Here is a 27,916-nt window from a genome sequence, read left to right as displayed (position 1 = left end):
TTTTTTTGTTTTGTTTTATTGTAGTTTAAATTATTTTCATGCTTAAGAAATAACAAGCTCAATGCCTGCACCAGTGGCAAACACATTTCATTCTCTGTCTCCCACTGTCCGGGCTCTTTGCCTAGAACTTCCTCTGTAAGCTTTCAGACTGGACTTCTAAAATAAAAAATCTGAGCTGGGCACAGTGGCACATACAGTCAGCCACTAGGGAGGCTGAGGAAGGAGGATCACAATTTCAAGGCCAGCCTGGGAAATTTAACAAGACCCTGTCTGGAAATCAGAAGGGCTTGGGATGGAGCTCAGGGCTTGCCTAGCGTGCATAAGGCTCCAGGTTCAATCCCTAGGACTTCAGAAGCAGACGAAGTGGAAATCGGATTCTACCACTTCTGTAAAGTAGATTTCAGCTTATTTTTTCTCTAAAGGGCCAGATCGATCGTAAATGGTTCAGGTTTTGTGAACCATTCTGTCTCTGTTGCAACGACTCAATTCTGTCCTTGTAGCCACAGGCAGTATGTAAACTAAAGGTTGTGACTTCGTTTCAATGAAACTTTATAAAAGTAGACTGAATTTAGCCAGAGAAAATAGGTTAATCCCTGGCTTGCTGCATCTTCTTCAGATGCTTTGGCCAGACATCTAAGACCACTTACCATTTGACCTCAGCTTACACAAGCAGGTCCCCATTCTTCTCAGGCCCCAGAATACACAGTTCCTCCTGTGGGGTCACCATCTTCTCCTTGTTCTTAATGTTGCTATGAGTTGGAGCTCTGTGTTCTACTTTCCACAAAGATCTCACCAGCTCCCCGAGGCCAAGTCAGCCTGTCTATACTCCACAGTTCTATGCTTATGCCTCTGATATAGATTTTTATCATTTAGTTCCTTCTGAACTAGACTTCAAGGGATTGTGTGGTCTCCTTTCCATTAGTACCCAGAAGACAGCTTAGCACAGAGAAGGCCACTGACCCACCAATGGAACTGTGAGTCTCTTAATCAAAAAAATAGTATGTTAACTTGTAGGTGAAAAATCTTGCAAACCCCAATGCATGCTGGGAAGCCAGGGCCACTGTTGCTGGAGGAGACCTGGGGTCAGCCAACAGGAACACAGCCAGGTGGAAATGGAACAGACCAGTTTGCAGTCAGGTCTATGTGGGAGCCCTGGCTCAGCAACCCCATGGCCCAGACAGGGAGTGAATGAAAAGTGGGGGAAGTGGTGTCTAGATTAGGGCATCAGAATCAGGGAGAGGATGCAGCCTACTGGAGAAAGATCAGAGAGACCTGGCCTGAATGATTAATGGGACAGAGGACTGACTCATGAGGAAAGATTACCGCGCCCTGAGGAGCTGGGGTACAGGACCAACAGGGGCAGATGATAGCAGGCTCCAAGTATTTGAGATGGATAAACACCCTGGAGCGAGCAGCTAGCTTAATTAGGGAGGTGAAAATAAGGGCCCCGTCAAAGAATGGGAAGGGTGCTCAGAAAGGGCCTGGGAAACTAATGGAAGAACTTCAGAGGTAAGAGGTTAGCCAGGGGCAGCTGTGGACTGTCAGAGCTGGAAACACCAGGGAAAGACTACTGTGGAGTGACTCTCTCAGGGAACCATTGTCAGCCCCCTGAGGAGCTGATGTTACAGGTATATGCCATCATGCCCAACTCCCTCCCTGTCTTTTTTTAAAAATCAGAGCTCCTTGTTCCAAGCCCTTCTTCAGCACAGGGCACTCACCTCTGTTGCTGGTGCCTTTAAGGAAATCCCAGCCTGCACCCTGGTTCTCACCTTGTTATCTGGTCCGACATAATGGAGACCAGCTTTATTAGAAGCACCCTACACAGCCCTCATACTCCGACATCCTTCAGGTATTCACGGAAATTTTCTTCAAGCCTGGAAGAACAGCTCAAGATGTATTCAGACCAGGTGGCTCACATGGTGCCTAGTAGGTCTATGGCAGACAATTTACAGAGCAACCAACCTTGACCTCCTCAACCCTTACTGAACAGTAGACTCACCCAGGGACCTTTAAGAAACACCCAGACTGAGACCCTCACTCCTGGAAATTCTGGCTTAAATGGATTTGGGGGGTGTTGACGTATGATGAGCTTGTTCATGTTTGAGTTCTGAAGTTCCCCTATATTCCTTCTGCCTCCCAGGGTTTCAGATCACTTGCAGTATCTTTCAATCACAAGAGCGGCTATGCACCATTGCTTTAGGAAGCTTTTCACAGACAAAGAGTCATATAATCTCACCAGAGTTCCTGGGAAGAGAAGACTATTGAGATGTGGACACTAGGGGGCCAGAGAAGCTCAGTCCTGTCATAGCAAAGTGACTCCCTGCTAAATACCCACCTGGGGTCAAGTGCTTTTCAAATGTCATATCTCAAAAGGGCAGGCAAAATGCATGTTTTAGATATCCAAATTCATAGAGCAAGTCATAGCTGAGAGTGGACCTGAAGAAGTACTGATCTTTTTCAAAATGTTTTTATTAGTGCATTATAGCTGTTCATAATAGTGGGGTTCCTTTTGACATAATCATACATACATGCAATATCATTTGCTCCATTTCAATCCCTAGTACTTCTTCTTTCCCTCCCCTCCTCCCTCCTCTGTTCCTCTTTCACTATTTTACTGGTCTTCCTTCTATTCATTTATTGTTTTTTAATCTTTGCTTTATAGATTCATTGTGGTATATTCATATACATACACACACATGTTGCATAATTTGGTCAATTTCATTCTGTACTTATCTTTAGAATATACTTTTTTAAAAAAAATCTAATTTCAGCTTGTGTTTGGGAGATTTTTATAGCAAGTATATGAATAAATTTTAGAAAAGTAACGTATCTCCAAAGAGTCATCTGCACTGTTTTCTATTTGTTTTTAGCAAGAGTTCTCTATGTAGAGGTAACCTTAAGAATTTCTTATCTGGAAGAATAAGTTGTGTGCATCCCTGTAATTTTTTTTTTTTTTGGATATGCTTATATCAGCATCTTGCCCTGATGGGTAATTTTCAGGGATAATCTTAAATAATTATGTAAAGGGATATCTGATGCTCTGTCTTATTTATAATTTGTTCCAGCTGTAGGCATTCAGATGAAACTTGAGTTTTTCCAAAGGAAGTTCTGGACTGCCAGCAGACAGGTAAGGTATAATCAGCATCTTGAAGCATTAGCGACACTGTTATTATACAGGTGTTCACATTTGGGTACCCAGAGACTAAAAGTGCCAGTTTGCTGATGAATGTAAAATAAACTGTCAGCTGCTCAGATATCCATTCATTTCACTGCAAAATAAAGGGCTGTCAACATGTTAGATACCACGTGCTGAGCAAAGTAGGGAATTTGCTCTTAGGAACAGTTTGAATTATAAGGTCAAGATACCAACCTTCTGTAAGGAGTTTTTCTTTTACTATTGGGAACTTTTAATATTAGGCTTTCATAGTGACTTCCTCCTAACCTTGTTGTGATGCCTGATTAGTTAAGAGTTCTTTATTGCGATTAAGAAGACCCTCATATGTGGGCTGGGGATGTGGCTCAAGCGGTAGTGTGCTCACCTGGCATGCACAGGGCACTGGGTTCGATCCTCAGCACCACATAAAAATAAAATAAAGATGTTGTGTCCACCGAAAACTAGAAAATAAATATTAAAAATTCTCTCTCTCTTTAAAAAAAAAAAAAGAAGACACTCATATGACTCGTTTTTACTGGGGATTGAACTCAGGGGCACTCAACCACTGAGCCACATTTTGTATTTTATTTAGAGACAGGGTCTCACTGAGTTGCTTAGGGCCTCACTTTTGTTGAGGCTGGCTTTGAACTCTGGATCCTCCTGCCTCAGCTTCCCCAGCCACTGGAATAACAGGCATGCACCACTGTGCCCAATTTGTTTTCTTTCTTTCTTTCTTTCTTCTTTTTTTTTTTTTTAAATGTATCTGCCTATTTTGGTCAATGGACTTCTCTGAGCTATTCTGCTTGGACAATCTGAGTACATTTTTTCCCTTCTTTTTGCTAAGGATTCTTTTTGATATTTGCTTAGAGCACAAATGGAAAGTGATATACTGATAAACTGCTTCTGCCCATTCAATTCTAAATGTTGAAAGTATATATCTGAAGGAAATGATATCAGCATATCAGTCCCATGTTCCTTGGGTGTTATCACAAGAGCTAAGATGTGGAATCCAACTAGATGTTCCTCAACAGAGGAATGGATAAGAAGATGGTATGGTATATCATTTCTTAAGTTAAAATACTTTAAAAACTGCAATGCTAAGAACACAGACAAGAATTTTGGTAAGTCATAGGAAACTGATTTAAAATTAAATAATTACATAATTACGTCTTGTTATCAAAAGATTTGATATCTTTAAAAGATATCATCCATATAGAATGACAACATAAAATAGATGGAAAAAAGCCAGCCCTCCCCAGATTGCTTTATATGTCTCTTTTATGACTGTTTGGAGTTGATATTGATTCTGGAGAGGGGAGCCAAGTCTCATCTTGAAGCCTTCTCTTTGGATGAAATTTGGTGATTTGCATCACAGGCTTTGACTTTAATAGCTAAGTGGCAGCCACGGCAGATGCAGGGACATCCCAATAACACAGTCTCCCTTGTTCTTGCCCCATACAGTGTGCCTCTCTGGATGGCAAATGCTCCATTAGCTGCGATGATGAGGTAAGATGCATCCCTGGCCTTCTTTTGTTTCTGGCCAAGCAAAGGTGATAGAGAATGCCACTATCAACAAAGCCAGTTCTGACATGTCACTTTGGAGCAATCTCAAGCAAAAGGAGGGGCAGGGGGGCAGATATTTTCTTTCTTTTCTTTTTTTTTTCCTATTTCCCCCCTCCAATCAGATAGTTTGTTTATAAGGACTGGGGGAATGGAATTTAAATAGACCATGGACAGCACTGTTAGAATTTGGACATTTTATTTGTAGGAAATAAGATCCACTAGGACTACTCTGTGAAGCTCATATTACCGTTCTCAAGATTTTCCCCTCAGACCTCTCTTCTTTCCATTCTTTTCTCATAACTGCTCAGTGAACTAAGTAGGAATTATGGACCCCTTTTGCAGAAGAGAAAACCAAAGGCTAGGAATAGTTAAGTGATTCAGTTAATTTCATGCAATAAGCAAACCTAGAATCTGGATTTGAAAACTCTGAAATTCAGAATTTTTCTTTCCAGAATAGTGCTTTTGTCCCCAAATCCTCTTCCTCTCCCTTTCCTTCTTTTGGAAGGAAGAATTTAAATCCCATCCATCAGATATGAAAGAAAAAAAGTGTCACTGCCCTGAGCCTGTCCATCAAATTTACATTTTTTACAGAATCCACTCAGTACACCCTCCAGCCCATGCTTTAGAGCAAGGAGAATCATGGTGGCCTCCTGTTTACACTTAGGTAGCTTCTTTTTTCCCTGTATTAGCTAAACATTATCAATACATAAACTAAACTTTACAAATAATCATGTTCATTTTCCTTCTGGTTACCACAAGGACATAAGAAATCCTAACCAAACATAATTTCAACCCAGAAAACATACATTAGAAGTAGACTTCAAAAAAGTATTCAAGGCTGGGCACGATGGCACATGCCTGTAATCCCAGTTGTTTGGGGAGCTGAGGCAGGAGGATCATGAGTTCAAAGCCAGCCTCAGCAATTGAGTGAGGCCTTTAGCAAGTCAGGGAGACCCTGACTCTAAGTTAAATACAAAAACATTTTTTTAAAAGGCTGGGGATGTGGCTTAGTAGTGCAGTGCCCCTGGGTTCAATCCCCAGTACCAAAAAGAAAAGAAAAGAACAGAAAATAAGCATAATAAATAAAGGATGAAATTAAAACAGTACACTTTGTCCCCAAGGGTCTGGCTGCAACTTTAAATGAAAATTCTTTTTAAATTTTTTATTATTTTGGTACTGGATTTTAAACCCAGGGGCCCTTAACCACTTAGCCACATCCCCAACCCTTTTTATATTTTATTTAGAGAAAGGGTCTCACTGAGTTGTTTAGGGTCTTGGTTGTGCCACTTGGTTGCTGAGGCTGCCTTTGAACTCGTGATCCTCCTGTCTCAGCCTCCCAAGTCACTGGGATTACAAGCCTGGGCCACCACAACCAGCACCTCAAAATTCTTAATCATAATCACAAACATTGTTCAAATTTCAGTATGCAGAGTAAAAGCCAATCCATCAGGTTTTCAGTGGAAGCCCAAGTTTTTCTGATCATTAGATTAAAAGTAGTTTCCTTTAGGAAAGAGCAACTCTATGAAGTTTGCTGATCAATGCCCTTTCAGTAAGTCCAGGGGTAACTATCACAGGACAGCCACAGAGGCCTCAAACCTGCCCTCTGACATGCATTGCCACACTGGAATGCTGTACTTACATGCAACTCAAGGATGATGTCAGTCGATCAGCATCATGAGGCCCTGAGTTAAGCTCTTTCCTTAGTAATTGAGGATACTATTACTAATCTCAATTTATAGTAATGGAGGATGGTTGGTTGATTAGTTGGCTGGTGAGATGGATGATGGTTTGGATAGTGGATTGGTTGATTAATTAATGGTTGCTTGGTTGGTTGGATGGTTGTTTAGTTGGTTGATTAGTGAGGTAGATGGATAAGTGCTTAAATAATTTAATGAATAAAGGCCAGAGGGAGTAATTGTCCTACAATCTTCCTCGAAGTGCCTCAGTGCATCCTCACATAAAAACATAAAAATGGATCCCTGCGTAGAGTGTACCTTGCTTCAGTGACTGATTTCACAGGTGGTATAGCATGTGACTAAAAGCACAGGCTATGCAATTAGATTGACCAGCTTCAGATTGTGACTCTGACAATAAAAAGATGAGTAATCTTGGACAATTTTCTGAGCCTCACTGTGCCTCTGTTTCCTCAACTATACAATGGAAAGAGAAATACCCACCTCATGGAGGAAGAAGAACGAATGAGAAGAGGTATGAAGAAATCCATGGCATCTGGGTCTGAAACCTCAGATGACAATGGCATGTCCACTGGAGCATTGTAAGCTCAGTGGTCCCCTCCTCTCTCCAGGGATCCTTCTTCAGCAGCCATTGGTTTGAACCCCATTTGAATGTCATTTAAAGGTTCCTACTTTGAAAATTAAGATTTGAATTGGCCCTGATTTTTGAACTTGCAATGATGCTCAAATGTCCTCAATTTGCAATTTTAAACAATCATCCCCTTTCCTCTTTGACCCTTAAATTTTGGTGCCTAGTTGAATTGTTTTATTGTTGTTGTTTGGTTTGGGTTTTGGTGTTTTTTTGTTTTTTTTTTTTTTTTTTTTTTTTTGTGGCACTAGGGATTGAACCCAGTAGTCCTGTACCACTGAGCCTCATCCCCAGCCCTTTTCTGTTTGTTTTAAGACAGGGTCTCACCAAGTTGCACAGACAGGACTTGAACTTGCAATCCTTCTGCTTCAGCCTCCCCAGTAGCTGGGCATGTGCCACTGCTTCTGGCTTGACATTGTTCTTAAATGGAAAAACCAGCCCTGCTTCCCCACCCATGCACATTGACAGTCTTTCAGCAGACTTCATTCTCCTGTGAGACCATGTCCTTCCTCTTCCCCAGCTGCCCTCAAATGATCAGGTCCCCATTCACAAACAGCTGTGGGGGCCGATTAAGTTCAGTGCTTCTGGATTCTCCACAGCCCTAAAGAGCTGGCCTAACCTTTCAGACTGATCGAAGAAGCTTTGCCTTAGGTCCCATCTTGCCCCTTTGTCTCCCCATCTGGGCCTTGGCAGGAGTGCCCTGGGCCAGTGGGTGGGATCAAGGAGGCAGGATGCCCTCCCATCTTGCAGGAGAACATCCAAGTCAGGGCCTCCATCCACCATGTGGGTTGAAGATCCTGGCCATGGGGCTGACTGAAGATTTTTAAGGAGCTCTGTTGTCCCCAAGACAAATGTCAACTTCATGACCCATGAGCTAACAGTTCATACACTCAGATATTCCTTCCAGATATGTTTACTGAGCCTTCTTAGGTGCCTAGCTGACCAAAAGGGACCAAGTGGGAAGGAGAGTTAGAAATGGCCCCAGCACTCCTGGAGCTCACTAGGTGGCTCAGGAGATCAGCAGATCTAATCAACTGTGACAAGTGCTATGGAGTAACTAACATGCAGGCCAGGGATGGCTTCTCTGAGGAGAATGGAAGTCAATGGAAGATGGAGATGGAAATGGCATTACAGACAATTCCTGGAGCATGGTAAGCGCGTTATTGGCAGAGAACACCACTCAGGACAAGGAAGAAGGAAGGCCATGCCTACCTCTGATCTCAGCCTGACCCAGCTGTCCTTTCCTCTGTCCCCACTCACCTGCCTGGAAACCACCATATCCTGTTGACTGCAACCATTGCAAAGATGGTGGAAGATGATGGGGTGGTCCCTTACTGAGGCATTTGGAGGAAGCAGAAGGATCAAAAACTTCATAACAGATTCAGTTCGGCTCTCTCTTGTTCTAAAGAAATAGAGATGACCAATAGCTATTAATCTCTAAGACATTTGAGTCCCTGTAGGTATTTCCTTCAGCTTTTGAAAGACTCCTTCAATTATGACAGGGCAAGGAGTCGGTGGGGACCTACATGTTTGGAACCACCGAGCCCAGCCAGTGGGTAGGTTGAAGGGTCATTTGAATGCCACTGTGGGAGGGACACATGTGAATCCTACCAAGCACATCTTCCCAAAGTGACTGCAATGCATACTTTCAAATAAATAAATAAATAAACCAATATTTTGATATGACCGCTGATCTGTCTTGAAAAGATAGAGCAATTGATGTGCAGGAAGGATCACTCTACTCCATAATTATTATATTAGGGATAGGGTTGGAAAACCTGGAGAAAAAAAAAATATATAGTAAGAAGTGTCACTTTCATGTTCCTGAGATGTGTCATACCCCAATGAAAGAACCCAGCAACCTCGGTCTCTCTCATTAAAATGAAGACAATGTTCAGCAAAATACTGAGTTCTTAAGTGAGTTGTTTCATCCATCAAAACAAACAAAAGTCACCCCCTAAAACACAAGGCAAGACAAAAAGCAACAAATCTCAGACAGTGGATCTCCGAGATTTCCTGTTAAGAGATGCATACCAATTTCCCTTTTGAGAAACTATAAAGTTTTAGCATTAAGATGCTTATAAAATGACATCAGAGATGAACGTTGGCTTTGCAGATGTTGATTGAGCTGGTGTTCTCTGGGGACTTATGGGGCACTGGGTGCAAGTGCTCAGCATATAATATCCACCCTCCCTTTGAATCTTCTCAGAAACCCTGTGAACAGCCCTTGCTATCTCCACCCTTCCAATGTGGAAACTGAGACTCAAGAATGCCCAAGACTTTGCTCAAGGCCACAAAAGCTACACTGATAGCAAACATCAGAGTTTCCATTCTAAAGCGGGTAGCTCATTTGCCCTCTAGTCAACACCAGTGTAGGCCCTGTGACTTTTCACTCCCAAGCACCTTCTTCTGCACTAAGTGACTACCCAGTTCCAAGGCCTGACTTTGGACTTTAATTTCAGGAATCTACCTTTTTGAACCAGAATGAGACTTCCCTAAGCAAAACTTGAGCTATAAAATCATTGCAGAAAGATTTATTTCTTTCTTTTTTTTTTTTTTTTTTTTTTTTGGTCAACTTCTTTGTGCCTCTCTCCATTGCTTATCTCTGCATTTTTTTTTTTTTTTTGGTACCAGGGATTGAACCCAGGGGCGCTTAACAATGGAGCCACATTCCTAGTCTTTTTTAAATATGTTTTATTTAGAGACAAGGTCTAACTAAGTTGCTTAGGGTCTTGCTAATTTGCTGACACTCACTTTGAACTCATGATCCTCCTGCCTCAGCCTCAGGAGCCACTGGGATTACAGGTGTGTGCCACCACACCCAGTTTATCTCTGCATTTGAAGAACAACCTCAACCTGAGATGATTTGCCAAGGGTGGCTGTGGAATAGGCCCTTAAAAGTATGTCATGAAGCTGTTTATTTCTTCAAGTCCTTCAGCCTGTTAGAGCACCTGTTGGAGTAGGGGTCTTTCAAGATGCTGGGCTTCATTGGGGTGGGGGTGGGGATAGCACAGGGAAGAAAAGCTGGGGAAATATCTCCTTTTACATTATGAGGGAGTCTAAGAATGTTACTGGAATATTACATATTGCCAAGTGACACAGAGAAAGCATTTGGTCAGACTGGATGCTGGCTAATTCTGTCCTGACTGTGCACCAGCTCTCTGTTCCGTAATCTAGCAGACTTCCTCCTTGGCACTTGTCAGCAATCATTTAATCCAAGGGGTTGGTGATAGCGACGTGTGTTTAGGAAGTCATCTGGCCACGACATGTGCCTTTCGGTGTTTTCAGGTAGGCGACACGGTATTTCCCATGAAAACTTAATGACACCTTTCAGATTCAGTGACCTGTGATCTACATCCATGACAGGACACCCTGCTTTTGACCTATGACTGTCTCAGTGATTTGTCAATCCCGATGTCGTCACTACTTATTACTTGTTTGCTTATTAAGGTGACTGAATCTTTTTATACTCAGCATAACCTTGAAATTCAAATATAGCCACAAAGAGCTGCGTAGCAAGGCCTCTTCTCAGCAACCTGTTCCTGTCCTAGAATCTTAACAGAAGGGGGAGAAGGTGAAGTTTGAAAACACTAACTAGATGCGTGGTCCAAGAAATCAATGCCAGTAGAAGAAACAAATGTTGTTCCCGGCTCACCCATGATGCTGAGCACAGGCAAGGCACCTGGGAGCAGTGGAAGCCTAGGCACATTTGTCCCTGTGACCCTTTTTATTTCTGTTTCCATCACCATCCAGTTAGGATGTAGAGGAATCAGACCAAAATAAGTGGCTCATCCAGGGCAGCCTTAACCTCAAGTCTTTACTAGCCTTATTGTTTTCTTCTTTGCTGCGTGGTGGATACACATAACCCCCAAAGTGACATCTGATGAAGTCTCTTGGCTTCAGATATTAGCTTAAGAAATTTTTATGCTCAGGGAAGCCAGGAACCTATACTTGGGGTCAGTAGTATCTGACCAGACTGCCCCCAAATACTAGTCACTCTGAGTTTGCTTTTTTTTTTTTTTTTTTTTTTTTGGCTTGTTTCTAGCCATATAGAGAATACCTGGCACAATTGGTGAATTGACCAGTCTGGGTGACTTTTCTGCTATTCATTGTAGTATCTTTTGGTAACATGTGGCAACAACTTCTATCCTTAGTTTTCTAAGGGTTAAGAGTTTGCTTTTTTCTTTCCTTTCCTTTCCTTTCCTTTCCTTTCCCTTCCCTTCCCTTCCCCTCCCTTCCTTCCTTCCTTCCTTCCTTCCTTCCTTCCTTCCTTCCTTCCTTCCTTCCTTCCTTCCTTCCTTCCTTTCTTTCTTTCTTTCTTTTACCAGGAATTAAACTCAGGGGCACTCAATCACTGAGCCACATCCCTTTTGTATATTTTATTTAGAGACAGGGTCCAACTGAGTTACTTAGGGCCTCGCTAAATTGCTGAGGCTGTTTTTGAACTTGCAATCCTCCTACCCCATCCTCCCAAGCCATTGGGTTACAGGCATGTGCCACAGCGCCCAGATCCTATACTATAAATTTCCAACAAAGGAAAGTGGGATTTGGGGGCTAGGAATTCTACTTCTAATAAAATTAAATATAGCACAATACAGAATCCTTTACATTTTATTTTCTCAGAGTGATCACAAAGAGTGTTAAATAGAGTAAAAGTTCTGTTTGAATTTCCCAGGGGCTTGTCTCCATCCTGTGCTTTGAAATCAGTCTCTTTGGAAACACTTCTGTCTGATCTGTGGCTATTTTTTCCTTCTTTAGACATCTACTGCTAACTGATTTTAATGTGCCAGTGGCTTCCTGTGTGATTGGAGCTGTCTTCTACTATCACTTTTTTGGATTTCATGAAATCTTACCTTTCTCAAGATTTTCATTTACCCTCTACCTGCATTGTATTGCCCAAAGACATAGGTCTCATCACAAGAGTATACTAATTGATTAGGTGTGTTTGCATAGGAACTAATTTTAAAATTAGGAATTTGAGGAGGAGGCTATGAGGGCTCTTGAATCCCTATGCAACAGGGAACAATAATATGGTCAATATCTGAATATGGAGGCCCCCTCCAATACTCAACGTGTCTTTATTGATTGAACAGAGGGCAAGAGCTTTGCCTTAGTGTCTGTATCTACAAAATGAACATCATGACATTCAAATCAGCAAGGATTCAGATCTACCTAATTTGACCCAAGGTGATCTTCCTAATATAGACTGAGTTATTAGCTCTCTTTGGAGTCCTAGTGTAATCAAAGACATTGCTGTCCAAAAATGTCTTTCTGCCACCATGAACGTGTCCAAAAGCCTACCCTTTACCCCGGATAGATGTGGTACCCTTGAGATGGCATGTGGAACCCAGGGACTGAATTTTTAGTTGTCTTTCATTCTAATCAAGTTAAAATTAGATATGAATCTACATACAGCCAGTGGCTACCATATTGAAAGCATAGCTCTGCAAGATCACTTCCATAATGCTGTCTCTTGAAGATGCAGGAAGTCCATTAAGACTCCCCTCAGGACCCAAGTAGTGTCACAGAAGCCAAGAACTTCTCCAAACAGCAAGAGCAAGAACAGGTTTCCTAAGTCATTCATCTGTCCCCTCTGAATCACTGAGACAGCTCTGTTATAATATTACTGAGTAGCTCTGAGGCAACTACTCTTCTATAAAAAGGGCCAACCGGGCTTTTAATTTTCTGTCGATTCCATACTATCACTGTCTAGAAATAAAGGTCAGACCTTTCTGACCAAGGCACTGCTGTCCTTTTGTACCCGACTAAAACCAATCCCATGCAGAGGCCAGTGTCCCAGAAACCACCAGCCCTGCGGTGGCCTGGAGCTATGCGGAATTTAGCTCAGGGTAAAGATATGTTACAAATTAAATGTTTCAGTCGGTATGTAAAGCTGCAATAAATAGAAACTGAGTTACATCAAGGACAGAATTAAGCCTTCAGTTTAAACTCCACAGCACTGTAATTAAAATTTAGCCTGTAGCAAATCATTCACTTGAGATTAAAGGAGGGTGGAGAGCAGAGGTTGGGGTTTACCTTGCTTTCTACAACTTATAAGTCTGAGCTACCAAAAGCTAACAGCCCTGCCCCCAAGTGCAGCTCCCAATTAAAAACACAGTTTGAAAACCTTTAGGAGGCCTGAGGGGCCCCTTTAACAGAAGGCTGCCCCTTCCCCCCTGCCTCAGTCTATGAACAAATTAAAAATATTACCTGGTCCCCTGATGGTCTTCGGAGCTGACACCGTGTTTTCATTAATACATCATTAGAGTAATGACATTGTGCTGGCGTTTCGCTTTCAAAACAGCCAGCACTTTGGCCACCAAAAAAAAAAAAAAAAAAAATATATATATATATATATATATATATATATATATATATATATATATATATATATATAGGCTTGGGGACCTCTGAACACTTTGTTCCTGGGAAATATTCAGGCCTCATAAAGAAAACAAAACAAAACAAATCCAATCAAGAAAACAAGACTAACTGTAACTCATACACATACTCTTTTTTTGTCCCAATCCCCTGAATTCAACTCCCCACCCCCCAAAATGGGTTTCCCTCAGGATGAAGTCACGTCATTCGATATAAAAGCAATCTGAGGACCCAAAGTTGAAATTGTGCCTCCCCCCCACCTTTTATTTTCTAGACTGTGAACTGTTACCTCATAGACAATAACGGGTTTATTCTGGTGTCTGAAGACTACACACAGGTAAGTGAAAAATTCCAATCAACTCAAAATGAGCAGCTTAGAATGAGTCGGGTCAGGGCGAACAAATTATGGTGTTAAAACTTAGCAATGGTGATCTCTAAGTAAGAGGTAATAGCAGGAGATTATAAAACCTGATTTCCATCCCTCGAAGAAGAATGTCACAGTCTACTTCCCAGCAGGCCCCCGAGTCTTTGCCTCCCAATGGGGCGGGGTGGGTGTGGGGGTGCAGAGAGCCCAGGGTCTGTTCTCTTACTCATAAAATGTTCAATTTATAGAACTCAGCTGAGGAGTTGTCTGAGCCTCTGAAAGAATTTTTGCCTCAAGGGTGGAAGTACCTTAAAGGGTTTGGACAACTTTATGGATATTTTAGTTATACACACACACACACACACACACACACACACACACACACACTCCTGCATAGTGGTTGGATATGGCTTTTGATCTGGGTGTTGCTGTCGAAAAATCAGTCATCTAAGTTAAAAGATAAAATAACTTGAGCTCTCAACTCTGAGAGAAAAGGATCCAGAAATAGAAAAAAAAATGTATTGTTTATTTGATAAAGCCTTTGCGCAGTGTGAGAGCAGGAGGAAGAGGGACAGACGGTAGGTAGGCAAGCTGTGAGCACTGCATTTGGAAATCAGAATGAGAGTTAAAGTCAACAGCACTGTAATAGAGGAACAGGGATTTCCATTCAAACTTTCTGCCTTCAAATTTGTCCTGCAATTAAAAATCCAGTTAGCATATTAAAATCAGGTCCAGTGCAGACAAGTGTAGTGGTACTGCATGATAAATTAATATTAATATTAATATAAGATTAATATTAAATTAAAATTAATATTACTGTGGTGCATGCTTGTAATTCCAGGGATTTGGGAGGCTGAAGCAGGGGGATTGCAAGTTCGAGGCCAGCCTCATCAAATTAGGCCCTAAGCAACTTAGCAAGATCCTGTCTCTAAACAAAATACAAAAAAGGGAAAAAGGGGTAGGGATTGTGGCTCAGTGGTTAAGCACCCCTGGGTCCAATCCCCAGTACCTCCCCAGAACCCCCCCACCCCAAAAATTAATATTATCAGGAGAGGCAAATGATTTTCTGGTGTTAGTTGTCTTCCTTTAACTAGTTTTGGGATTATCAACACATTATTTAACCTGCATGAGCCTCCGGATAGGCTCTATAAAATGATCATTGTTCAAAGTGTTTCTTATAACTCTGTATTTGAAGATGCAAATATTTAAAAAATGAACTCTTTTAAATAATTTCAAGTTCTTTATGAGTCATTAATATGATAGGTCCATTAATGCTTAATAAATAAGTTAAAATATTCTTAAGTGTGGCTCTTTAAGATCTGAGCGGAATGGTTGGTTACTTTGTTCATAGTGAATTCGGGAAACTTGAGGAATTTTCCCTTCCACTTCTCCTCTTATCCATGAGAATGTGGCAAGACTTTAACTGTACCTTTAAGTCTCAAAAGGCCCCCACACCATCTCCTCCAATGCTAGACATGACTGCATATTGGACAGTTGGTGGACAGGAGATAGGAGTCCCTGAAACAAGGCCAGTCTCCAAGGCAACGGAAAGGGCCATCAGCCTACCGTAATATGCCCAGTTGGTTTGAAGGAGAAACACTGAGAAATAGAAGAATCTATGGAGATTAATGTTCTGGGAGGTGGGGCTCTGTCTTCCTGCCATACCCACAAATGACTGAGATAGGACCCTGACCTTGGGGGTGCAGTAAAGACAGAGTGGATATTTTCCAGGATCGAGAATAGGAATAATCAACAAATCACTGAACAGGAGCTAGATCCTCTAACAGAGCCCCGGCCTGCAGGCGCCCTGCTGTATCTCTGGCTGTAACAGGCCTGCAGCATTGCCCAGGGAGCCTGCCAGCCCACTCAGCCTGGGCTTGTTTGATGTCGTGTGGCCTCCTGCACCCCAATTAGGATAATTCTTCTTCATCTAACAACCACTTCCATTGACACTGGCATATTTACACACACAAAATACAAATGTCCTTCTTGCTCCTAGCAGCAGCACATGCCTGCCTACAGAGGTTGCAGAAGTTTCCTTCTAGTGAAAAAGGAAGTGCTTGACATTCAGTCAGAGAAACTTTGTTTCCTTTTTCCTCCTCTTTGTCCTGACTTTTTTTGCAGAAGTCTTGCTCCCTGCCTTCTCCCTGCCTTGACAACTCAGAAGTGGGGTTGAGGTCACTCAGCAGGTCACCAGAGAATTGGGGTTGAGTTAGTACAATGCCTAAGGAAACTGTGTGACTTAGACTCTTGTTGTAATGGCCTCTACCCCACCCCTGGCCCCCCTCCCAAGCTATAAGTCCCCAGAGTACCCAGAGTCCAGATGCCGGTTCTCTTATGCTCATCCCAGGGTGTTGGCAGAAGGTGGCTGTTGTCACAAGCTTTGTTCCTCTGCAGTTACATACACCCTGCCCCGTGGGACCTCTCCATCATAGTAGTTTTGGAGAGCATGCAGGAGGATATCTGTCCTGCATTCCACCATGCAAAGTTTGGAAATCTCAGCCAGCATCCAGAACTAGACTTGCAAAAGCTTCTGCCCAGCCATGACCTGAAGACCGCTGAGAGGCAGGGATAGACCTTAAAACCTTTGATTGGCCCTTCAGTCTCCACAAGGGGCTGGACCGTCTTATTCTCCATCAACACATTAACAACCTATGGACAAAATGAGAGGGTTCCCCAGAAAGTGATCTGGAGAAAGGATAGGTTCTCAGCTGCTGGAAATCTTCAGGGCCAAGGAAGAGCATAGCTGTATTTTTCTAAATAGGTCACCTAGGAATTATAGACAATTCTTTTCATTATTGCTTAAGAAGCCCTTTTGCAGCCTCATTCTGTCTGTATGAAGTAGCATTTTAATCACAAGGGATTACGTGCAGATTAGTGCCTGCTCTATCCAAGGGTAATGGTGTGTGTGTGTGTGTGTGTGTGTGTGTGTGTGTTTTCATTTCTGCAATCAGCATGTGTTATGCAGACCCTCCCCCTCTGTATTGTGAAGATATTCCTATTTGCTCACTGTAACCCCTATAATGCCTCGTAATGACTCTCACTTTTATGTAATTGTGGTCCTGAAAACCCACCTTTGGCTTCTGTCATTTCCAGGAAACAGACCTGTTTTCATTCCTTCTCTGCTCTGTGGCTACCTTATTGATCTGCTGCTCTTCCTAGCTTGTCTTCTTTTCTTCCCCACAGACTGGAGACTTTTTTGGCGAGGTGGAGGGGGCTGTGATGAACAAATTGTTAACAATGGGCTCCTTTAAAAGGTAAGGATTTTATGGCCCCCCAGGGTTCCCCCCCCCAAGAAGTTTACCTAAATAAAATAAAACAAACCAAGGTCAAATAAAGCAAGCCCAGACTTGACCCCAAAGCTGGTTTCCACTTGTGTTCATGCTCCGGAAGATCTTGCTGAAATTCGATGCCTCGCGCATGAGTGTTAAGAGTCTTAGAAACTCAGCTCACACTTGCTCTCATTATATCAAAGAACAACCAATAAAAAAAATGTAAAAAAAAAAAAAAAAAAAAAAAGAAACTCAGCTCACAATGAGTTTCCTGTTTGCCCAGCATGGAATGGATGGGAGGCCAATATTGATGTAGGAGTCTGCAGCTCACAGGATTCTCTCAGGCCTACGCAAAAGTCTCTGGGAAGAAGGAGGAAAAGTTTCCACCTGGTCCAGAAGGAGGAAGGAATTATTTGATCTCACTGACAAAGCAGGGAAGCTTTCTAGGACTCTGGAACTCAGGCATGGAAGACATTAGGAACTTATTGATATTAACTTAGAAGATCAAGGAAAAGTGCTCCAAAGTTTCTCCAGGTGGAGATAAATGGAAGTCACTATTGGAAGGAAACTCAGATGCTACCAACTTTCCTAGGCGGCAGGCACTGTTTACCTGCTTGTGAGAACTGCCCTGGACCCTAAATAAAGCTCCTGGAGGGCCACTTCCTCCATCCCTACTGGGCAGGCCAGCCTTGCTCTTGGAAACACCAAAGCCCATGGAAAAAGCCATCACCCCCTGAAATCAGGGTGTCAGTAGGTCTCCCAGGAAGGTCAGTGCTGTCTCCCTTCCCTTGGCCTCCCAGGAAGAATGGCAGCCTTTGAAATGGAGCTTTAATGGGCACATTTGATGTTGTTGAATATATAGGAGCAGGAAATGCAAGGATGGACCTCCAGCTTGCCTGTGAGAGGCCTTGCACATCCGCTGCAGGGGAAAGGCGGCCCCCGGGTTTATTACTCCCCTGCAGCTAAATGGCTAGGAAGTGTGAGCTCAGGAAATCAGACTTTTAAGCCAGTCAACAAGACCAACTGAGTGTTGTGCTGAAAGCAGGGAATTAAAAAATGATGACCCAGTTTTTGAAATTCCATAGCTTGTTTGTGCCAGAAAGAGGAGAGAGAGGGAGGGGGTGGGGGGGGGAGAGGAGGGGGATAGAGGGAAGGGAGGGAAGGAGGGAGATATGATATAAAAAAACTGGCATGCGGCCATCCCTTCTGCAATCTCTGACACCCAGGCTTACTCTCAGGCCAGCCTGTAGCAGATTATTTACCCTGCCCCTTCCCTTTTAAAAATCCAAGTACAGTTTTCTTCTCTGCCAGGAACCCTTGTTCTCACACTCAAGAACCCTGCTTGGACCTGGCTTTGGGCTACCCTGGGGTTGACTTTGACTTCTTCAAGCTTTCCACGGCATCTCCCGGAGGGTCTGCCAGCCAGGGCACCATTGACTTTTCCTATCTTAAGGTGGATGTGTACATTTGTACCATGTTAACTTGTTTTCAACAAGGTGGGGGGAAGAGACAAAAGATGTAGAATCATCACACACATGTTTCTCATTCGAAAGTGTATTTTTCAACAACCTTTAACAAATCCATTTTTCCCCATTCCCTCTTGGATACTGTTTTTGAACTGTATGGTAGAAAGAAGTAAAAGGTTGCGTTGTAATGGAATTTTAGACTTCTAGTCTCTCTTTCATATGGGTAAAGTATGGTTGGCATGAATCTAGAACTTTCTTTTATGACAAAACAAGCCAACATATTTGAGAATAGGAAAAGACCAGGGGCTTTACTTAATTATCTCAGAAATTGCCATCATGCAGGGGCTAGTTGACAAGCCTCCTGGGTTTCTTTGAAGGGTCCCCTCACTGGACCCAGGAAAACAATGTGGATTGAAGTTTGGGAGTCAGATAGATAACAAGTCCAGGCTCCAACGTTTACTAGCAGCATGACTTAGAATAAGTCACATTACCTCCCCAAGCTTTGTTTTTATGTGCAAAATGAAGATGATTCTAATAACAACAACTTCTGAAGATTGCTATTACAGATAATGAGAAATAACATGCATACATTTCTTAGCACAGTGCCTGGCATACATTGGGAGCTCAATAAATGCTAGCTGCTGCTGTGAATTTTGTCATGGATCTATGCTCAATCATGGTTTTGTTTTCTGCTTAGCACCAGGTGAGGCTTCTTCTGTGTTCTTATACCCATGACATCTGGTGATAGGTCTCCAGTGTTGAAGGACTGTAGTTGTGGAGAGAGGGCACACATGCCTTACCCTGTCACACATGCAGTGTTGCAGAGAGCACAAGGTTGACAGTCTGTCCCTTCTGAGATGTATTTCAGAAACACTAAAAAGATGTAGCTGGAAGTAACTGCCCCCTGGACAGAAGCCACATGCCATATTAAAATGAACCACATCCCCAAACACAGGGTACCTGGAAGCTGAGCTGCTTTGGAGATGTGGTAATCCCAGGTAGCTTGGGATTAGTTCACTGAGCTGACATCTCAGCATCTAGGACCATGCCGACTACCATCATATGTCTTGATTTGATCAGCTTATAATCTGTCTTAAAGAAACAAGTTTCATGCAAAAGTGGCCTAGTGTCATCTTCTCAAAAAAAAAAAAAAAAAAAAAAAAGAGCTCAAAAAAGAGAGCAGCATCTCCCTCCACTAAGCTCCCAACAGTCTCTCTTCACCTGCTCTGTCTTTGCTGTCCTCTCTGCAAGGAAGTGAGGGACACTTGCCTATGTGGCAGTGGACCTTTTCCCCGATTGTTCTGACCACTCAGTGGCCTGATGGCCGTTCTACCAGGTGGTGCCATCAGAGGGAAAGAGCATCCACTTCCAGGTCTGCAGTGTCAGGTGGGAGGAAACCACTGAATCTTATAAACAAAGAAGCAAGTAAGGAGAGTTTTGAGAAAGTCCTCCAGCAGCACGTAAAACTGCATAAGAGGCAAAGCAGGCCACTCTTTGACAGTTAAGCTGAGCTGGGCCTGGCTCTGTCCACCCAGCTTACTTATAGCCTGGTGTCCAGGAGCCAAATAAAGAGCAGGAGCTTCAGCAATGGGAAAATAAAGACCATGCCACCTCCTGTGAGCTTCCCCTGAAGCTACACATGCTAGGTGGCTGAATTGCAGGACCCAAGGAGGATACCTCCAGTGTGAGCACAGGCCTACTCTTATAGGTATACCAACATCCTTGAGACTCTCTTTGCTCAGAGAGTCTCAAGAATTCCAAGACACTGACAGCAGAACATTAAACCAACAGGGGCTCTTTTAAGTACAGGCCACACCCTCCAAAGGCAGTCTTGGGTATGAACAGACTACATAAATGTACCCATTTTGTAAACAGAAATAATAAGGCTTAGAAAGATCTTGCCCTAAATCTCTGCATAGCAGAACTGGACTCCAGTATCCTGCAGTTGGAACATGGAAGTTTGCAACTCCTGCCCTTTTCTAGTGTTATGTACAGTTAAGCCCTGGATGTGGAGAGATCCTTCAGCTGTGTGTGACAGGTGACAGAGGGCTGAGGAAGGTGTTGGTTCAGCAGCATCTGATCTGGGTAGCAGAATTTCCAGAAGGGAGGCCCACTGAGTGAGAAGATTGCTCAGATTTTTTTTTCCTTAAAGTTGACAAATTATTAACCAACATCACCACCCCCACGCCCCGGCCCCCAGCTTTGTGTGTACTAAAGAATGTTCTTCATTTTTATCACTGAAAGCAGATTCCCTGAGTAGTGACTCACTAAGGGTTTTTCCTACTAACTACTTTCCTTTTTCACTCCTGTTCATGTCTAGGAAAATTCTTGAATTTATTTATTTATTTACTTATTACTTACTTTTATTTTCAGAATCCACACTCTATGACATTGAATGTGACATTGTCCCTCTTGAAGCTCTGGAGAGAAAATCCCATTTCCAAATCCTTTTATCAGGATCCATTTGTTCCCCAACCTTAACTCCCCATGATGCAAAGTCAGTGTCATCAGAGACCCTGAGGAGAAGAGGAAACAATTGCAGCCAGTCACAGGGAAGTGATGGAGGTTCCTGCTGGGCCTCTGTCCTACTCTGGTTTTGAAATAAAAGTCAGGTTAAGCTTCAGATTTGCAACCGCATGGTTTCAGACAGATTTCTCAGCCTCTCTGATTCCAAGTTACTTCTTCACTGAAATAGAGACCTGAGAATTGTCTATAAAATATGTGAAAATTATTTTCAAATTGAGAAATTATTGTAAACAGGAGATAAGATTTGTGCATAAAGATTATAAATGTCTAAGACCTTTTGGTTCCCTTTCCCCCTGTTTTATCACTAATGATCCAGAAAATGGTTACAGTATTACCATCTGGATTGACAAGTGGGTCTGGACTCTATTGTGCATCTGCATTGGCATCTCCTAGAGGGGGATTAAAGTACACATGTGCGGTGCTGCATCCCTGTAATGCCAGCTACTCGGGAGGCTTTAGACAGGCGGATTACAAGTTCAAGTCCAGCCTGGGCAACTTAGCTAGACCTTACCTCAAAATAAAAATTAAAAAGGGCTGGGGATGTAGCTCAGTGGTAGAGCTCTCATGGTTTCAATTCCCAGTACCACATGCCCACCTACTGAATAAATAATTTAAATAAAACATACCTGTGCTCAGGCTGCACCCCAGGAAGATTTAAATGGGTATGGGGATGGAGCCCAGGCATTGGTACACTTTAAAAGCTTCCATGTCATTCTCAAATACAGCCAGCATCAGGAAAAAGTAAGTTAAAAGCACTTAGGTTCCAGTCTAGCTGCTGTCCCCTTAGGAGTTACTGGGGCAACTTCAACTCACTACCTTTTAATTTTTTCTATAGCAAAATAAGACCAAAATATATTCATGTACTTGGCAAGTACGGGTCAGATGGAAGCATATGTATCTTTGGTGTCCGCATCTTGGGGGTACATGCATGCTGTGGCCTCTCCTCCTGAGCACGAGGAGGGTACCTCCAAGTGTGAACACAGGGGAGAATCTTTGCAAGACACAATCAGCTGACATGCTGGGTCAAAAACTGGGGCTCATGCATGACAAGTCTCTGACCCTGGACATCTACCTCCTTCTGTTTCCTCTGTTCTCCATCCTCTTTTTAGACTTTCAAGCAGACAAAATTGAACTGATCCCCTTCAAGTCAGAAGGGCCCCCAGCCCATCCTGCTGGGGTTTGCATTTTGGATTATCTTCCAGCACCTGCCTCCTCCATTAGGAGATGGTGGGAGGGGAACCACTCCTGGGAGATGGTTTACCCTCCTGGAGACCCAGGCGCATTCTCTGGCACCACCCATATTAGAACACAACAGGTATATAAACAGCGAGAACAGTTTTCACTTTCTGTCTCAGGAAGGGTATCCTGCTAGAGCACACTGCTCAGCAGACTTCTGGAAAATCAGTGGATCTCCCACCCTCTTCCTGCTTCATCTCTACCCTTCCCACCTTTAAGCAACAGGCCACCACCTGAATTCCACTGAGTCAGGCTCCCAATTTGGATAGGAAGTTCCAGTTGTTAGATGAGAAGGACAAACATGGCTTTTAGGACCTCTGAGCCAAGTTGATAGAACTTGGAAATGAGTTCAATATGGCGCCCAATAAAGGTCAACGGCCTTCAGAAAACAGGCAAAGAAATAAATCCTCACAAAGGATCAAAGAATGCTATTGCTTTTATCAAATACCCAGAACTTGAGGGTTTGCCCTGGGTTGTTCTTGTGGTTTCTGGGAAGGCCAAAGGGTCTTCCTTTATTCTTTTGTATAATTAATTATGCATGAGGACAGAAAGTCCAACTGAGCACACCTGGCCAATGTGAGTTGCAGGGAAATGGACTGATCGATAAAAATTTGTTTTTGCTCTGGGGCTATGAATAATACCTATGTCTTTCCACTATTGTCCCCCCCCCCGTAATTGCCATTTGTGCCTATGTGTGTTTTGGTTTTTGTGCTTTGCTTTGAGTTGGTGCAACATGCCTGGTCTTTCACCCCTCCAAGGCCATCCATATTTTCCCTGAGGGGCCTGGAAAATGTCCTCATCACCCTGCCCCACATGTTCATTAATAGGGCTGGCTTGTGTGAAGTTCCTTGTGGCACATCCTTCTGCTGCTTACATTACCTTTCTCAAAGGTGACACATCCAGGTAGAATTCAAGACTTGGACCACTTCTACCCTGGTCTCTGTGGTGGGACTGGGAGCTTTCCTGTCTTGAGTAATCACATTACATTTCAGCAAATGCCCTGGCCTTGGAGTCTAGAGAGTGTTAAAGGAGAAGCCTGTTATGTTTGGAGGGCTGCTCTCCTTTAATGCCGACCGCCCCACCCCAGTCTAATACCCAGCAGCTCATGTAATGACTGTAATGGCTTCCTGTTGACCTGACTGTTTCTACAGAAGTATGCTTTGTCAGAGGTGGCGTTGAAGGGAACAAGGAGATGGATTGGCTTGGACAAGTGTGTTTCGGGGCCAAACTTTCTGGAATGCAGAGACACGGAGATTCCAATGGAACACTCAGTAAAACCCTAAAGCTCCTGCTGGAGAATTCTGATTACAGCCATCCCAAAGGCTGCCCTCCTCTCCATCATGATGGCAGGGCTGTTCATTTATTCAATACTAACCACAGGGAAGGCCTGATTCCAGGCAGCTACCATGCATTATCCTAATGAATCCCCACAACCACTCCACGAAGTAACTACTATCATTATTTCCATTTGGCAAAACAGGAAATGAACTGGGGGCTCTAAGCATTTTTGTACCTTGTCAGGGTCCCTCTATAGGACTGAGTAAGGAAGGTGGAATTGGAACTCTTGTCTCTTGGATTCCGGAGCATATTCTCCTTATCACCATGGATCTGTTTCCATGGTTGGAGCAGACAAAAATATTTTCTTCCAGGTGTGCGCCTGTAATCCCAGCCACTTGGGAGCCTGAGGCAGGAGGATCATGAGCTCAAAACCAGCCTCAGCAATAGCCAGATGCTTAGCAACTCAGTGAGACCCTGTCTCTAAATACAAAATAGGGCTGTGGGTGTGGTTCAGTGGTCCAGTGACCCTGAGTGCAATCCCTTGTACCACCCTCCCCCAAAAGACAAATTTTCTGGAGAGGTATTTCTTCACATTCATGCATGTTCTGCCTCAAGAGAGAATCTTTCAATCAAACTTGGAGTCTGATATATCAGGAGTTGATTCTGCTATGAGCAAAAAATACAAAATAACAAGATTTTCAAGAATATAGGAGGCTTGTTCTTATGTGAAGGAAGTTTCAAAATACTAACTTGGGAGATTTCTCTTAATCCTCACAGACACAGACCACAACTTTTTTTTCTCCCTATCTTCCTCCAAGTGGGCTTTTAAACTCAAGGTTACTTAATGGTCCAAGGTAGCTACAGGGCTGTAGCCATCATCTCTAAAATCCTGGCTGGCAGAAGGACGATTCAAAGAGATCCAAAAGACCAAATATCAAATTTATTTTAATAAATTTGTAAATTTATTAAGTAGGCTCTTAAAATACTTATGCTTAATAACTGCCTCATCTCCTACAAAGAAACCCAAGCAAGGTACATATTTAAAAGTCAGGATTCTGCTTGCCAGAAGAGAAGAACAGATATTGGGAGGCTGCTATAGTCTCTACAACATCCTGCCTGCCCCACTCTCCTCTAAATATTGAACCTGCTTTCTTGTGATACCCATTTCAGAAATCCTCAAGAGATGGGGCTGTGTTCACAGCTTCTAGTGTCCCCAACAACCTGCATACCCACTGCAGTCTCGAACACAAATGGTTATAGATACCATCTAAGTCACTTGTCCAAGTGCTGCTTGAGCGCAGGCGCACCACCATGCCCACTGAGAAACACCAACGCTCCCAGGCACTGATGATTACTACCCCTCAGTGCCTACAATGTGCTAAAGACAGCACATTATTGTGGTGTAGTTGTCATGAAGTATAGATGTGGCTTCAGGAATATGGCCGAGCCCACGGATGCTTCCCCAGCATCCCCATTCCCCATTTCCTGAGTTTCCTATTAACTCATTCCCAAAGCAGAATTCAGCTATTTTCTTCTGTTTTCTTCTATTGCCTACTTAAAGAGGCAAAGGAAATTTGATATTTTCTCTGTGGGGTTAACTGTGATTCCATTTTCCCCTTCAGTTTCACGAGGAAAGGTAAATTTCAATGGAAGAGCCAGGTGAAGAGGCACATGAGCCAACATTTAGGTTCACAGTTTTTCTGGACACCAATGAATTTGACCCAGAGGGAAGCAGATGGGGAGGCCAGCAGAGTGCTTTGAGTGGGACAGGGACTGTTGTGATACTGGCAGGTGGCTAGACTCTCAGGGTCACGGTCCTTCTGATGATTCACTCTGGGCTCTGGGGCACTCAACACTTGTTTACCAAATCAGGGCTGCTCTCTGGGATGATGGAAAGCTCCACCCATCCTCAAGGTCCTCAGGTGGCACCCATCTGTTTGATGGGTCAAAGAATTGCTCCTAAATATGTCCAGACCTTTCTAGTTAAAGAGGCAGGGAAGAAACCTACCCACGAGGAAATGCCAGCGGAGGGCACCACACTCTCAAATCCAGGGTTCCAGCCCTGCTTGTCATTAGCATTCTTTGAGCAACTTAAAAAAACCAATCAGTGCCAGGTCTTCAGCCCCGAGCAGTGAAATCCTGGGAGGGACAGGTGATGCCCCAGTATATATTTCACTTTCCCCCCGTGATTCTAAAGGGCAGCCATGATTGAGAACCACTGTTTTAAACAAACGCCAACCTGCATACTCACAAACGGCCTTAGGAATTGAGACTAGGAATGCCTAGGACTAGCCTAGGAATGTTCCAGATTCTTCTGATGAGGCCCCATCCCCATGAGATCTTTCAGGAGCATAATAGCTCTCGGGAATCCGCAGCTGGGAAGCAGTTTAGATGTGTATGGGAGGGTGCAGGGGTGTAGTTCGTTGGTACAGCACTTGTCTAGCATATGTGAGGCCCTGAGTTTGATGTCCAGCACTGAAAAAAAAAAATTAAATGAGGGTACCAGAGACCAGGGTTGACAACCTAGCCTCCCTACTGTCTAGAATCACAATAACCTTGAACCATGATCTCACCTTACTGAGTCTTAGTTTCCTCTCCTATTAATGTCACCATGCCCCTGACATTGGAGATATCATCAACATTTCTGACAGAAAAGAATCATTTCTCTTGTTTTCTGTTTTTTTGTTTTTTGGTTTTTTTTTTTTTTTTTTTTTTTTTTTTGGTGCATCATGACTCTACCTAATGGTGGGATTTGTTATTTATTCATACATGCACAAAATGTTACACAATAAAATTTGGTCTAAATCACTCCCAGGTATTTCCCTTCCCCTCGCCTCCTCCCTCCCCCTGGTCCCTTTCCTTTGTTTGCTCTAGATCTCCTTTTGGTAGAACATAATCCTTTGTCTCTGTTGACATTCTTGTTGTCTGGATGAGATGTTGATGTGACCAGCAACTACAGCTTTGTTTCTTATTGTATCATCAGCATTTGTCAATTCGAAGACCTTGTTGCTCCTTGCTGATAGGCTCTCTGCTTGGCTTATGCACCCAGATGAAGCTTATTCCCTAGTAATGATGGGTGATAGGGGCTCATCAACTAAACTCGTTTTTACTGATTTCCATTGAAAAGAATCAAAGGCATCTGGGCCAGGATGCTATAATTCCCCGCCTGGGCCGTGTTGGCTGATCTGAAAGCACAGTGCTTTCTTGGGTGGGGGTGTTTGCTATGGGAAGAAGTATCTACCAAGACAAGCGCGAGAGATGCAGTCCTCTGTTCGCAGTGGTGCTTTCCAGAGTTCTGGCTTTCTCAGATGTAAGTAAGAGTTAGGACTTCCCACGGCAACTATCCTTTGTTAAGAATTTCCTGTGTTCCTGCTGTAGGCCCTTATAATTTTCCAGTTAAAGATGCCCCCGGAGAACATATTTTATAGCCCCTCAAAGAATACATATTTTTACATGCTACCTCAGTGAGTCATTTGGCTTCTCAGGCTTTTAGATTCACAATTGCTTAATTATGCCCCAAGGGTGGGTCTTTATGTCAAATGCCTCCCTTGTCCTGCTTCTGGGTATGTATTTGCAAATATGAAACTGTTTTAAGATTGGCTTCAGGCTAATCATTTGTTAAAGTGAGATTATCCAATAAGTCATTACAGGTAAATGACCCGGCCTCATGGCACACAGTAGGTATTTAATAAAAATATTGGTCCCCACGGTTGCTAACCTGCTTAAATGAGTTGAGCTTAGGCCTTTAAAACTCAGCCTAAATTGGGGGGAGGTACAAGTGAATTTTGTCTAGTTGGGGGAAAAAATAGTATCAGCAAAATGATTATAAACAAATCCCAATATCATGAACTTGTGGCCCAAAGTTCTCCCCAACACAGGGGCATATAGGGATGTCCGGGCTTTGTTTGTATGGCTTACGGCTGGCTGCTGCCTCAGAGACCAAATCTGCCTTCTGTCAAGGTTTCAAAGAAATCTGTCTGGGGAACACAGCGATGCTAATGATAAGGTCTCCTCCAGCAGACCGACCACAGTTGAAGTGGCCTGGTGGTGATGTCATGGGGATTAAGACATGCTATCTGTAACGGGAATAAATTCCTACTGCACGACACTAGGGCTGGGCATGATTCTCGGGGCTTATTTTAGAGCCAAATGAAAGCAGGTAATTATGTTCTTTAACTATAATCAGCTGAACAGGATACAGGTAGCCACAAAATGGAGTTATTTTAAATGAACAAAATCACTTCGCAAAGGGTAATAATCTGGAAGTCTCTTTCTGCAACATCTAGTTAAACCTGTCCAGTGTGGAGACGACCGTGGGGGCTTTGCTTTGTAACCTCCTTGGTGGCAATAGTGT

The 27,916-nt window shown here is 43.2% G+C and overlaps 1 protein-coding gene across 2 annotated transcripts in view; it reads left to right on the top strand.

Moving 5' to 3' along the window:
• Positions 1-27,916, top strand: part of CACNA2D3 (calcium voltage-gated channel auxiliary subunit alpha2delta 3) — an 890,062-nt gene that overhangs the window by 787,599 nt on the left and 74,547 nt on the right. For both annotated transcript variants that reach the window (XR_014021224.1, XM_081287674.1), the window contains exons 27-30: positions 3,066-3,127; positions 4,616-4,660; positions 13,695-13,757; positions 16,971-17,041. Coding sequence is in view for 1 of the 2 variants with exons in the window: in XM_081287674.1 (XP_081143800.1) it covers positions 3,066-3,127; positions 4,616-4,660; positions 13,695-13,757; positions 16,971-17,041 (241 nt within the window). In the remaining variant the exon portion in view is untranslated. The remainder of the gene's footprint in view (positions 1-3,065; positions 3,128-4,615; positions 4,661-13,694; positions 13,758-16,970; positions 17,042-27,916) is intronic.

This window comes from Spermophilus citellus (genome assembly GCF_964194105.1).
Source record: "Spermophilus citellus genome assembly, chromosome: 3".
Lineage (NCBI taxonomy): Eukaryota > Metazoa > Chordata > Mammalia > Rodentia > Sciuridae > Spermophilus > Spermophilus citellus.
This window is presented reverse-complemented; position numbering and strand designations above follow the sequence as displayed.